General features: G+C 33.4%; 1 protein-coding gene across 1 annotated transcript; it reads right to left on the bottom strand.

Annotated features, from left to right (window-relative positions):
• Window positions 1-579: 579 nt before the first annotated feature.
• Window positions 580-3,241, bottom strand: hmx1 (H6 family homeobox 1). Its single transcript, XM_055204961.2, has 2 exons — window positions 2,163-3,241; window positions 580-1,618 (listed from the first exon to the last, which is right to left on the bottom strand). Exons 1-2 carry the CDS (start codon window positions 2,452-2,454, stop codon window positions 1,017-1,019), a joined length of 894 nt encoding a protein of 297 aa, XP_055060936.1. The 5' UTR covers window positions 2,455-3,241; the 3' UTR covers window positions 580-1,016.
• Between the last annotated feature and the right edge of the window lie 12,535 nt (window positions 3,242-15,776).

Here is a 15,776-nt window from a genome sequence, read left to right as displayed (position 1 = left end):
TTTCAAAAAAAATTTTTTTTAGATTTATTTTAATCAAACTGAGAAAAAGTGCCGTGTTGATAACGATACAATAATTTGAAGAATGCTATGATTTATTTCCTCAAAATGATCATATGTCACCCCTAATTAGGATTTTAGAAGCATCAACGTTTGATTTCACTTATTGATTTCATTGATTTTTCTTTGACGTGGTCTTACTCGGTCAATATTATATCAAGGTTTTATTTTTTTTTTACAGATGTGGGGTGTTTTTTTTTTGCAGAAAACTGTAAATCACAAAGATATTTACAGGCCGGGTCATATGTTTAATGTTAATTAAATTAAATCTACTATTTCCTTTAATCGTATAGGCTGACTTTTTGATCTGAATATGAGATATGTAAAGCTATAGTAACTTTGTGAAACGCTTTGACAATCCAGAAATATTTACACAGTTTAAATTTAAATTGAGTAAACACTGCATAGGGCTATTTTAATTTTTAATAGCCGTTTTAATCCATGTTTCTTGGTAAATGAGCAATAATATAACGTACTATGTATTTGGTAATTAGTTATTCATACTTACTTTTCAGGAAATACAGTAAATAAGTAATCAGGACTACATCTGGACACGTAAATATGCAACGTATTATGAATGACTGGTGTTAATTTTGCATATTGAATATCAAATCCCATTCATAGTAGAAATTCAAACTTGGATTTATGTGATTCGTTTATTAACTATTCAAAATAATCATGTGAAAAAGTGACAAAACCTTTTAATCCGTGTTTATGAATAAAAATATATTTTTTACAAAGCAAGTGTTCTGTGTACAAATAGGAGGGCGACCATGCAAGAAAAGGACAGTGATAATTAACAAAGTTTTTTTATCTGTTGTATCCGTGTTTTCTTTGGATGCGGCAAACATCAAGACTGCATTTCTAGCAGTCTTTTTATCAGTTATTGCACCACTCAAAGTTATTTCATTGGGACACTGTAGGTCGATTGTCAATATCTGTGCAATTTAGTATCAAAGTCAGACCAGTCCTGTCATTTGCGATGTCAGCAAATTCATTGAATGCGCAAAGGATGTCAGTGGATAGTTAACGGAATTCGAGAAGCCCATGATTGGTGGCGAGACTTGGGACACGTTAAAACTGATCGTCGACACAGGTGTAGTTTTATCGTGGTACAAGATGGGAACCCGTACAATCCGTTGGGAGCTGTGGTTAAAGTTAGCAGCCTCTAAATCTGCGGCCAGTTGTCGTTTCCATTTATTTCGTCGGTTCTGGAACCAGATTTTCACCTGCGTCTCGGTCAGGTGCAGGGATGCCGCAAGACCTGCGCGCTCAGAGCTGCTCAGGTATCTCTTCATGTCAAAAGTTGACTCCAGTTGGAAGACTTGACTTCTGCTAAACACAGTCCGAGTCTTTTTCTTACGGGCTGTGCAGAACTCGGAATTGTCGGCACCTGAACGTGCATCGAAGGGTTGCTGTGCTTCCTCACTTTCCTCATCCACACACCCATGAGTTTTTCTGTCCAAAGTTCCATCAGAAATCTCGGAGGCCACGGGGGTATCCCTGTCGCTGGGGACTAACTGGCAGTTTTCACTGGAACTCCACGTTTGCATTCCTGGACCTGAGTAATGATTGAAATTATAAGTGTTTATAAAATGCAAAACTCATTGTTTCCATGTGCACATGCAAAAACAAGCAGTCTATCTGTTCTCTAACCTCGATGCCCTTATTCCTTTTTGTGAGCTATAACGTGTGCGTTTTTACGCAGCCAACACCCTCTTTAGAGCAGCTTTACATGGTTAACTAATCAGACAAACTAATTGCACTCATAAGCCGTTAATAAGTTTGGGAAGAGTTTCATTGCCACTCGGATGCTCTATATGGCTGCTTTGTTGTTTTTATGCCTTTTGGTTATGTGGACCGACAAACGTAATTATTACTTCTATAGATTATTACTCAGTTACTATTACTGTATTATCATTTAAGTTGGATAATTCATGATATAGAGTTCTTGTCCTATCAGGCAAAACTCGACTTATGTGAGCTGGTGAGGTCTTAATCCTTAAGAGCTATCTATTCAAATCACCTAAATATCCCATTGTTATTTTTTACTTAACTCTGACTTTATTTTAAATATGAACATGTCGATTTTTCGATCAACTTACTTTTTGGTCGTTTTGCTGCATTTAAGTTGGTTTCTCGTCCATACCACTCCAGAGGTGACTGTGCCCTCCGACACACCTCTGCCTTCATGCCTGTGTTCGATTCTTGACTGCATATTTCTTTCCGATGCGCTTTCGTGCTGCCCACGAGAAATGATTCTCTCTTAACGCCATCGTTATCCTTTATGGCACTGACAGATGTCTCTGTCCTAGAGCAGCGAAGTAAATTCTCAATGAAAAACGACGAGCCCCTCGATGTGGCTGAAGTATGCCGTTGTAGGCTTTTGTCATGCATTTTTGGTGCCAGAACGACAACAACTATTCGATAATTATTTTACGCAAAACGTAACAAATCCTTTCCTTCGTGGTTCGGTTTCCACGCTCAACCATCTCATTAGCTTGATAAAATCCGTCGTTGATCTACGGCGCCAGCACTGCGCGAAGCGGAGCTCTATAGTGAAATCCAAGTGAAATGGTTCAGAAGCCGACGTATTCTGCTATTGGACGGTCACAATAGCAAATGGGATTACTCATGAAAGGGTATTACTGGCCTCCATGCGCTTTCCCTTCTAATCGTGCCTCGGGGTCGGTGAAACCCCTGTCACTGAAGGCTTTATTTGGGTCAATTAGGAAGAAAAAATACAAATAGTGGTTCCGCGCATCGCGTCAGCTGGGGATCTCCTAGAATCGGATGCACCGTCTATTGGTCGGATGGGTCGCTACATCACAGCAACGTTAAAGCACACTGATCACAACCAATGAGATAGTCATCTCTGGAGTGTCCCAGAAACTATTATGTTGGTTAATGCGTTTTAATAAGAGTAACACTATATATTTAATATTTATATTCACAAGAACATCCTGGATTTAGTTGAAACTCGTGGTCTAATAACAAACTGTTTAGGTAAGCCTTAACAGTATAGGCCTATGCAACGTTCAGTAATTGACCCATGAAACTAATTTTGAAATATGTTTTCGAGCGTAAAGATAGGCTACATCGCAATAAATATGTCATGAACTAATTGGGCCCATCACATCCATCGTTATAACTTTATTACATATATTTTTTAAATGAGTCCGTTGTTTGTTTTTTGTCATTCACCCCTATGCGTTTTACCTAAGCACGCAAATAATGAAACATAACTTAACGTTTACAAAATGCACTTTTAGATCCACGAACTATTAATATCAAGGACCGTTAAGTTCTCCAAATTAAATAAGCTTACATTTGATAAAAGTTTTTTTCTGGAAGTTAATCATTTGTTAACATGCAGTTAGAAAAAGTACATCTACATTGTTACACCAATGACATTCATTTTAAGAAATAGACAAGTAGAAATTAAGTTATCAATTGCATGTTACCACTTTAAGTTTCCATTATAAAAAATAAATACATATGTAAAGTATATATTACTTTTTAATGTTTTTGAATAAAATAACATATTTAGTTTATTTAAACTACTGTAAGCCTGTAGCCCAGTTTGTGAGTATACATTAGGCCTATCCCCGTTTTAATAAAATACTAAATAATAAATGTATCATCTCGTTTTTCTCATTTACTTTTAATGTAGCCTACTAATATGCTAGATCATATATTTAAGATATGATGGTTATTTCTTTGTAAATGGCATATAATTCTGACCTAAAAACTCTAAAATAAACTATCCGTGATAATTTATGATGATAAATAGCCCAAAATTTCGATCTTTCTCATACTTTTGACCAATGATTTGTTTTAATTTCTGAAAAACAAAACGCGCAATCACTACATTTTAAAGCTATTACACATAAATAAAAAAAATTATCAATATTATGTAATTAAAAAGACAACAACGAAAGTTGATTTCTATAGGCCTATTTGGAAAAAGTGTATAAACACATATGTTGTCTCTTTTTTTTATCTTTTTGCTAAATACAATTTGTAATCATTTTTAATTCATTTTTTTAGATGTGTTGATTTTTTTGTTTATAAATATATAAAAATAAAATATACACGATTAATTGCTCGCAGTCTGTATTACATTTTTAAAGTGTTTTAGACAAACATGTGGACGTGTATTTTCGGATATTTACAAATATCCACGGAAGCGATGCGAGCCTGAATTCGTTTCCTTTTAAATTAAAATGTTTGCTTTTAATCGCGGAAGCCCAAAATGTTCCCTTCAACGACACGGGGATGTTTGAAAAATTTTAATCAAATATTTCCTAATGAATGTGTAAATTCGTTTTGTTTAGACAGTGTTGTAAATTAATAAGCATGGTTTTGTAGCAATAGTTAACAGTAGATTATTTTTAAAGCCTAAATTGCAACAACGGATTTGTTATTTATTTCACAGTTGTAGTAGGCTAAATGATAACGACCTTCTCCATCATTTGCTTGCTTTGTTAAGGTGTTTCTTCATTTCTTACGTTGCCATACATTTTGGTCTTAATATTAAAGTTGTTATTTTAAAATGTAATCTGTGCTAACAGCGGTGCTTTCAATGGTTGAAAGAAAGGATGGAGATTTCGTGCCAGGTGGCATTTTTCCACCAGACTGTGTTTGGTGTGTCCTGCAACAGGCAGCCAGGGGTAGATACTGTTATTATTATATGGTTAAGTTTAAAAAATGTTACAATGATAAGTTAACAGTATGTTGTCAAATAAAAAATGTCTTTTGTTCTCTGCCATTTTTCAAATCACAACTAATCCACTGAATAAGGTTTTTACTTGACTTTTGGCTTGACTGTGGTTAACTTTCTCTTTCTCAAAGGTAAAGAATACAAACATTAAACGAGGAGTGAAGAGAGTGCAGAGATTATTTAGCTCATATTACTGTGTGTACTCCAACACTATAGCACAGTTCGATCCCCTGTATATGTGGACAGAAAACCCCTGGCCTTATGGGCATGTAACCCCACTGATCCTTATCCAGACTGGCATGCCCTTTTCACACTGCTGACCAGTATTTATACCTTTAATTTTCTCTCTCTCTCTCTCTCTCTCTCTCTCTCTCTCTCTCTCTCTCTCTCTCTCTCTCTCTCTCTCTCTCTCTCTCTCTCTCTCTCTCTCTCTCTCTCTCTCTCTCTCTCTCTCTCTCAAAAACCATAATTTCTCTTTCATTTAACTACCCTCTGCCCTCTTTCTTTTGCTCTGCATGTCAAATTTCTTTCCATTCATATGAATCCATCCCTCCCCCATTTGTCTTCTGTTCACATGATGTCAGTATTCTCCAATGTGTCTAACAGCAATACTATCATATAACAATTTTCCCACCTAGATGAAACAAAAACCAAAAGATCAGGAACAAGTTAAAAGAGAAAGAGAAATATAATTTTCCTTGCTTCCTTGATCTCAGCCTCCGCTGTTTGTTAAGATCCTTGTGTTGAGTGCCGCGATAGCTCGGCTTCAGGGCCATATATACTTTCTGAAAAGAGTATTAAACGACAGATCTGTGCATGACCCAGTCCAACTTGATTCTCTTTCAACCTGTCACCCAGTGGCATTCTTAGCTCATAGTCGTCGTACATTACATTTAATAGAGGATTTTATCCAAAGCAACATTTAGAGCAGTCAATACATTTTATCATTACCCTGCTAAAAAAAACAACAATAGACACCATCACAGAAATTCTATTGGTTTTATTGGGAATTTTATTGTTTCTAATGGAATATGGCCTAAAACACACAGTATAGTGGTTTTAATGGTAAAAGCTAATGGTTCCTATTGGTATTTTAATGGAAACCATTAGAATTTTCTGTAATGGTTTTATTGTTTTTTCAGCAGGGTATGTGAATAACAGTTGTGCAGCTAACATGTTTTGCCATTTAGGCTACGAAATAAAGTAAAACAGTGACCTCATATGCTTTATCAGTATGTAACCATCAGCTTGACTGCTTTTGTATTACATTTTGGATACCATTGTAAACACATACATGGTAAAGATCAGTGTTGGGGAAAGTTACTTTTAAAAGTAATGCATTACAATATTAAGTTACTCCCAAAAAAATAACTAATTGCATTACTTAGTTACTTTTCATGGAAAGTAATGCTTACGTTACTTTTAGTTACTTTTGCGTTACTTTTTCTTGGCTAAAGCTTGATCTCTTTCAGGCCTTGCAGGTGTTTTTATGACTGAAAAGTTCTGCATTCAGAAATTGCATATTTCATCACAAAAATGTTTAGCTCTGGCCTGCCATCTCAGTTTCTGACTCAAACTGTTTCCACACAGGCACAGAGAGTGCATACGTTTAGTTTAATTCAGTACATATTTTTTAATCAAATTAATTTAACTAAAAAAGTAACTCGAGTTACTTTTTTGAAAAAGTAACTCAAATATTAATGTATACATTTAAAAAGTAATGTGTTACTTTACTCGTTACTTCAGAAAAGTAATATTATGTAACTCACGTTACGTGTAATGCGTTACCCCCAACAATGGTAAAGATGATATCAAATCAACATATATTTTATGTTAATTTAACTTAACAAAGTAAGTAATTTTTTTATATTTTTATAAGTTATGTCAACAAGTCAAAACTTAAAAAAAAGTTTGTATTGACTTGCAAAACCAAGTTGTGTAGTGATTCCCTTTCCTATAGACGATTTCAGCAGTAACAACATAAACACTCGGCTTTCGTGGACATCACGTAACTTACGGTAAACTCTGCGAAGAATAAATAACAACAAAGTCCTTTTAAAGTAGTTTATTTACATAGGAACCCAATACATTTGTTATTTTTGATGAGGTATTTGTTTAAGAGTTCAGTTTCAGCAACTAGTCAGACCATTAAACAAACAGAGACCGGAAGTAAAGTCCAGACCAGACGCTTATCGCGTCACTGCACGTGCGCCCAATGAAACGGTCTATAAGTTGCATATTTTTATAATAATACTTTATCTATTTGAATAAAATGGGTTTCAGACATTCCTCCAAAAGGAGAGTGCTAAAAGAAAACTAGTGCATAACACACCCTAGGCTGTTAGGTTTCTCAGTATAACCTTGTGGCATGAGGTGTGTGTGTGTTCACCAGCCCTGAATAATGCAACCTCTGTGATAAATCATGTACCGGCTTCTATTGGTAGCATTAACTGCGGTTAACATTCCTGCACAGACCTTGAGACGCCAGCTCAAAGGAATAAAGCCAGTTAAGTTTCTGTCTTGGTTCAACACAAACCTACAATGGCCTTTACATGTATTACAATGCACTGGATGCCTTACCACCAACCATCAAAGAAAGAGCTGCACTTTAAAGCTATAGAGCTAGTTAAGTATTTAAAACCAAATTATTGCACTTCAGAAATTAAGTTTTGTTTGTGCTTTAATTGTTTTCTTTTCAAAGAAGGTATTGGGTACAGCATGAATGCATTTTTTAACAGTCCTGATCACTATGTAATGTAAATATTGTACTGTATAGAGACTAGACTTGAACTTAACACTAAACTTAACTTTAACCCATATTAATTTCATATATAGTTAAATAGTTATAATTAGATGGGTAAGTAAAGGAAGTACACTGTAAGTAAAATAATGTTGCATTACTCTGTGTTTGTGTGCAGACATAAGTTTAGTCAGACTTAACTTTTGTATGATCATTAGTTCAATTTTGCTGTTTTCCATAGAGACAGTAGCTTGATCCAGACTTACACTGCTATGCTTATATTGGAGAGACCCTTCGTTTGACCCATTAAACTCTGCATTGACATCAGACACATTTAAGGTCAAGGCATCTGCCTTCGCTCTTTAGTGGTGCGGTCAGCCCGAATGCCCTCGTGGTCTCTGCGGTCTGGATCAAGATTGAATCTCCACCGTGAAATTGGACTTGATGTATGGGCGGAGGCAAGGCTGAAGTTTTGCTGCAGTCTGTGTTATTGACTTGCCTTTGTGGCTAATACGGCATCAGTTTGCAATTTTCTAAACAGAGTCAAGTAAGAACCTGAGCCAAAAAGAATTTCGTATTGGATTGAAATATAAGATAAATCACTGATCAGGATGTTTATGATGCTGTTGGATGAAATGATCAATCAGTTTGAAATCATGTCTGCATTAAGTTTAGTTAAAGTGAAAAGTATATGGCTTGAGAAAAAACACGCTTTATTTAAAAAAGATAGAAGTGTTTCAGTCTTAAGTCATTAATCATGATTTTAAACATATTCTGCTTTAATCTTTCATCTCTTTTAAAGTCATTTTGAGGTGCATTCATCTTTGTCCATCTGTATTTATTTTTAGCTGGATGCACTTTCTTTTGTGATTCATTGAGAAGAGGTCATGTATTAGGAATTGTGTGCTCGAGGGATGTTACTCATGGTAAGTCATTGCTCTTGTTGTTGTATGACATGCTATCTTAACAGTAAGATTATGTCAATTTTTTAGAGCATTTGTATGTATATATGTGTGTGTGTGTTCATGGTAACATCTCATCATTAAAGTCATAAAAGTTTAATATAGCAACTTCACTACATTACTAATATATAAAACATTTAAAAAGAAGACAGGTTACAAAAAATCACCCTGAAAAAAATCTTTGTGCACTTAAACTTGTACGTTTATTCAACTATATTGACTAGTGAGTGAGTTGCTGTAACGTACAAAATTTGACAAAACTAAAGCAAATTCAACTTGATTTAATCAATTACAGCAACTCATCACTTGTCAAGATAGTTGAAATGACTTGTAAATCGTAATTGATTAAACTATGTAAGGGCAAAAAAAATTTTAACAATGAAAGTATAGGGTGAATCAATAAATGGGTTTTGGGATCAGCTGGTTAAAAGTTATTGTAGTTATTGTATTCCAGGTGCTATTTGGTTTGATGTTTTTCTAATGCAATAAAATTTGCAGTTGCGTTTTTAAGTGTAGCTTAAGTGTCCAGATTCATTTTGGCCTCTGCAAATCATAAACATAGTAATAATAATCTTTTAATAATGCAATTTTAATAATGTGGTAAAAATAATAAATGCACATTTACTTTAAGACCACTATAAATGGCTCTTTCAGCTTTGACTAGAATGTTGTTTCCTTTATCAGCTGGAGGTTTATTATGAAGAATGTCTTTTTGTTTAACCTCTTCACGCCACGTTGGCCCCTGTCAACTGCATGCACGTCATGGTGCCACAAAAATGTGAGAAGTGAAAATGTGAAGTTTTTAAATGCATCTTACTCTCAAATGCTCGATAAAGTGAGTAGTTTACTGACATGAAAAAAGCAAACATGAATTCCAACAAAAGAGAAAAACAAACTTTTACATTGGCCCTTTAATGCTATCTATTAAATTGGTTTTCATAAATTGCAGCTGGGTTGGTTACCGTAGATTTACATTTATGTTATTTACTGGCAAGAGTTTGTTCAAAGTTAAATTAACATTAAACATTTACAAGTCTTTGTCTTTACAGAGTAAAACTAAAAAAACTGCATCAAGCAAAACATTCTGGGAAACAAAATCTGAAGCAAAAACAGAAAAAGGTTGATGATGATTTCTGGTTCCCAGAATGCTTTGCATGAGGCTGTTATTGTATAGTTTTATTCTGTAAAGATAAAGACTTGTTAATATTTAAAATGTATTTAACTTTGAACAAACTCTTACCAGTAAATAACATAAATGTAAATTACGGTAAATTACCGGCAACCCAGCTGCAATAACATTGTAATTTCTACAGAATTTTTTTACAGTGTGGGGTGTTAATTTTATTTCAAACATTCAATGATGGTCAGGAAGTCAATACTATACATTTAAAAGTCAGGTGTATTTAAACTTTTGGAGAGTGTGACCAGTGTAAATGATCATTATTTTATTTAAAACAATCTTATTTTTTCATTTAGTGATGCCCTACTACTATAAAAGTTATCAATATAGCTATACAAATAAATACATGTTTCCCAGAAGACGAAATAATAATAATTTACAACGATTATCATTTTCAGATGTTTACACACGTCTGACTTTTCCCGAATCGTGTAATTGACTTATTGAGCAGCGCTGAATGTTTGTGTCTATTGTAATAGTTGCGTATGAGTCTCTTTATTGTCCTCCATGTGAAAAGATAAATCTCAACATCATATAGTTACAGTTGGGTTTAAATATGCAGAAGATGCTGAAAAGCATTAATTTAATGGCCCAAAATAAGACTATTAAATAATAATATTAACAAGATTAATAATAAAAACAATAATAATAACAACAATAATAATAACAATAATAAAAACATTGATTGTCATTGATTGTAACATTGTGTATTATTAGGAATTGTGGTGTATGTAAACATTTGAACTGGGTTATTTTTTTACATTTTGTGCACTGTAAAAAATCCTTGCTGCACTTTTTAAGTTCAATCAACTTGAATTTACAATTTAGTTAAACTTTCTTAACTATTGAGGAGTTGCTATAAATTATGAAATTTAATTAGCTTGAAATAAAGTTATTTAAACAATATTTTCATAATTTATAATAGCTCCTCAATAATCAAAATTAAAAATTTAAGTGCAACAAGGAATTTTTACAATGTGTAAACATTTCTCATCACTTGTTCAGGGCAAAACAAACAAAAACCTTAATTTTCAAAATTCCTCTTCTTTAATCAAATTCTCAACATTTTCCAGATGCTTCAGATTTTGATTGCAACTGTAGGTATACACAATTCTTCAACATACTTTTGAACATTCAAATGTAAGTGAAATAAAGTGTTTATGCAAGCTATATTTGCAAGAGAAATGGCATTTAAAATTAAATGTTAACAGAGCTATTTTAACTGCATTTACACTCATTGCCACTGTTAGTAAATACTCATTCAAAAACTTCGCATGGATTGTGAAGTGCTGTAAGTTCTTATTTCGTGCATGTGTTGTCATTTTTCATGTCTGATTTATCATCTCAAGCACAGGCTCTGAAATCTAAATTCATCTTTCTTGACTGAGTTTATGTCATCTGACAATCAACTGGTTGTTGCACGGCGAAATGTAGTGCACGCTTTACTGGATGAATGGATTGTGTGAGAAATGCACAGACACAGAGAGAGAGAGAGAGAGAGAGAATAAAAGAGAGAGAACCCAGGTTGTGAGCAAGGCAGTGCCTTTGTAAGCAAACTGTGCCCTTAAGGTCATAACTATTGCTCTTACGGCTAATTACCTTACAGCAATTTAATGCTTACCATCGACACCATATGCTATTAGAAAATTCTAGACTTAAGTTCTTCCAGCATGATAAACCATCGTACTCCAAATTTCCTGCAACGAGACACTGTATGCCTCTTCAAAAGGTCGTTGTGTAGAAATGTATGTATGGAGGATAAGAACAGTTGGATTGATTGGTCACATCACTGGCTTTGAGGTTTCCAAAACCAGAGATGAGGGATCAGTATTGATTAATACTTAACATCTTTCTTTGGAAGTATAAAGGAAACCACTTGTCGAGAGAGATCCTCTTTCAGCAGCCAAGGTTAAAACTAATGGGCAACTTTATTAAAAAAGACAGAGGAAGCAACATTACCTCACCATATTGGGGGACCTAATGGTGAATCAGTATAACCTATTCATCCCTTCATCTTTGCTTCATGGGGATGGATTGCTCATGCCTGGGCAGTCGAGCTGTGGTAATTGGTAAGCCTGTTCGGGGAGTGGTGATTAAAGATGGATGTGGGGAGTAGAGGCAGGACTGGGTTAACAGAAAGCGACAGGAAAGATGAAAGGCGTTGGTATTAATGCATTGCCCAGAGGAGAGGAGCCCGGCCCAAAGACACTGTTTTCACCCTGTTTGTCACGCAAGTTTCCTGCCCTGCCCAGGCTTGGACAGTGAAAGGCCACTCCCTCTCGCTCGCTCTCACTCTCGCTTTCTGTATGTCCCTCATGTCTTTGCTTTTTTGTTTGCTTATTTCTTCTAAACGCTATGCTGTCTAAGTCTTCTAAACATGCAGCTGTTCATCTCTAGATCTACTGTCACTCATTTTTGCTTGGTGCCATTTGTGAGTAGACAGTAATATTTTCGCCCTCCTTTCTTCATGGGTGCGTTTTCCAAAACAATCAATACTTCAATACCACACATAAATACTTTTTTTATGTTCATTTAAACTCCTTTTTCTTGTGGTCGCTACCTAATTCCCTAGACAACAATAACAACAACAACAGCCAAATAGGTAGTCGTAACACCAGGTCAGGCAACGAAAATAGCTTCCAGATTATAGGTGCTTTAAATGCTTCTCATTAATTAATGAGCCTGGCAATAATTCAACACAGTAACTTCCATCTCTGGCTAGCACTGTTCTGTTTTGGGTAGACTGTTACTAAAATAGCACAATCTTGCTAGATGCTTTTAAGGACAAAAATAACAACAGAAATGGCCATTTTAAAGCCACTGAGGGATTATTTCATTTTATAGAAAATGCTGATATAGTAACCAACTGTGCTAAATTTGATGTGTAGTTCAGTGGTGAAGTGTTTCCTAATAAATATAACTAAATAAACAAAAAAGAAAATAAATGTTAACTGCAAAATAAACAAATATAAAACAGACATTCAACAGTAATTAGCCACACATTATTCACTTTTTTATTGAGGCATATCTTACAATCATATTATTAAATTAAATTATTATAAAGGTATAACATTTATAGGCCTATATTTTTATTTTCATGTTATTTGAATTATTTCAAATTCTCAATTCTAATATAAAGCAGCTTAGGGTTTGCATTTATGCTATAACTAAAAATGTATTAGAAAAGTTTTTGTCATTTTTTCCCTACATCAATAATTGCCTGAAATGTATACTTGTATTGTAATTGAAATAAACCTTAAATATAAAAAAGTTAAGTTACTTTAAACATTAGTAATATTAGACCCTTTACCTTTGCTTACTTTTACATTTCTTATTTATTCTGGAACTCGATCCCGAACAGTAAGTTTGCTTTCTAATTATACAATATTGTTTTGATAATTCACATTGTATAATTCACAGTTTCACCAGATAATTAAGACATATATAGTTAATTAAAAATAGATTTCTATGATAAATAGGGATGCATAACGATTATTCGCAATTAATCTATAGCAGAATAAAAAAACATTGTTTACATTATATATCTGTGTGTGAACTGTGTATAATAACTTTGTATAGATAAATGCACACACATGCATGTATATATTTAAGAAATGTTTATGTGTGTATATACATTTGTATATTTATGTATAATTTATATTATATATAAATACTTAATATATAAATATATATTCTTTCTTAAAATTATACATGCATTTGTGCATATTTAATTATATATTCATAATCATTATTTACAGTTCAAATTCATATATGATATAAACAAAAACTTTTATTCTGCTATAGATTATTCGCGAATAATCGTTATGCATTCCCAATAATAAACTAAAGATAAAAACAAATTGTACTTTCAGATATTTCTTAAGTAAATGCATCTAAAATAGTCTCTGTGTTTCATGATTCACTTTTGGACTAGGAAATATTACAGAAATCTATAATAGGTGAAATGTAGTTTTCAAACATTTTAAAGTTAAATTTGTGTATATCCCATAGGTATCTAGGTAACTTTTTAATCATTGAAAGGTTTGCAGGGTCCTGTCTGTGTGTTTTAAGCAGCAGTTTTAGTATGGTTGGTATAGCATATGTCCTTCATGTTAAAATTCATATAAAACACCCCAGTTTCCTTTTTTTAGATTGATCCTATATGTAAATGTATTTATTAATAAGTTTAAAACATAGTTGAACAAACTGGTGTCAATCCATCTCTCTGGTCTTGGGGCTGGTGTACAAAGGTCGCCATGAAGTATGGATGTTGTCAGCTTTCATTTCCTCAGAATGACCTTTGTTCCTTTTGTGGGGTCACTATAACAGCTCCCATAACAGCAGATATCAGAATGAGCATACAGTACATTCAATGCGAAGAGTCAGAATTTAACAAGTTATGAAATCCTTATGCTTTCTCCTAAACTAAAATTAAACTAAAAGCTAAGTTCAAAATGATATTTATTCTTCTTTATTCCATTTGTTGTTTGTGATAACTATAAAATTATTAACTAATGATGAGATCAGAGAGCTGATGTTAGATATGATATTCACTGGATTGTAAAACATTTAGCAAAGGTAGATTGATGATGATATATCTGCAAACAGTGTGTTCACTTGACACATCAGATTAAAGGAATTTACATTTAAGGATTTTCTGGTTTTATACAGTTTTGTCTTGTGTAATAAAATAATTTATAGAAATAGTTTATACATTAATTTGATAACCTCTCTTGCACTGTACATAATTGTGTAATCAATCACTGAGTATAAAGAGTTTGCCGTTCATTTGCTATTTGCCTAATTTGATTGTTGTCATGATCGTACATTATTAAAATATTTTAGCCACTATTTTAAACATTACGGGGTGGTTTCCCGGACAGGGATTAGTTTAGGCCTAGACTAGGCCTTAGTTTAATTAGGAAATTTAATTAGTTTTAACAAACATAACTACAACATTACTCATTTTGAGGCAAAACAAAGGGCACTAGTGTGTTTTAAGATATGTCAGTGCTATAAATGTTTTCAGTTTGGACAGCTCTTACATTAATTTTAGTCTAGGAATAGTTTAATCCCTGTTTGGGAAACCCTGCATGTTTATTTATTATTTTTTTTACAAAATCAACAAGTTTCTGCAAAATTTCACAAGAACTTTGATTTTTGCAAGATACAGACACACATAATGTATTGCATATTACAAACTTTCTTAAAAATAAAACTTCCTAAAAGTTATTTGTCGGCTGTAAATGCATGGTTTTCATAAAGAATATTTAACATCAACAGGACATTTAAAAAAAGTATATATATATATATATATAGATAGATAGATAGATAGATAGATATAGATATAGATATAGATATAGATAATGTGTTTATTTGTACACTGTATGTGTGATTGTACAATTTGTGATCTAGGATCATTATAACCCTGCAAGCAATTTTGGCTAAAACAAGGCTAAATTTGGGCTGTCAGCGAAAGTCTAATACACTGTAAAACCTAACAGTTAACTTAACTCAAACCATTTAAGTCAAGCGGTTGCATTAGGCCATTTAAGTTTTAAAACACATAAATCTAAGCACCGTGAACTTGAGTCATGTGCAGTTATGCACCTACACTCAAGTAGTGTGAACTTAAAAATATAAGTGCATAACTGCACATGACTCAATTTGTTTAAGTTCACAGTACTCAAATGTATTTGTTTCAAAACTAATGCAATCGGTTTACCCAAATGGTTTGAGTTGAGTTAACTTTTAGGTTTTACAGTGTATACATCTAACAAAAAATAAACAATGCTTACCACATATAAAAGAAATTAAAGCCAATTGAACACCTGTTGACTTTGCTCACATGCTGGAATATTGTATATTTTGCAATTTATTTAGTCAAACACGGCATGTAACCAAAGGTTATTTAGAATAGAAGTGCGTTACTCATAGCCTGACTATATTGGTGGTTAGTCTCAGTTATTGCTTTCTGGGAATTATTATTTATTTTTTTTCCCCCCTAAATTATATATATTTTATGTGATTTGTTGCGTGTTTATCTGTAGCCTACATCAAGATATTTGTTTTTCATTATATATATGCATTATATTTCTTTCGTCCACGAGATGG

This window comes from Misgurnus anguillicaudatus, chromosome 3 (genome assembly GCF_027580225.2).
Source record: "Misgurnus anguillicaudatus chromosome 3, ASM2758022v2, whole genome shotgun sequence".
Lineage (NCBI taxonomy): Eukaryota > Metazoa > Chordata > Actinopteri > Cypriniformes > Cobitidae > Misgurnus > Misgurnus anguillicaudatus.
This window is presented reverse-complemented; position numbering and strand designations above follow the sequence as displayed.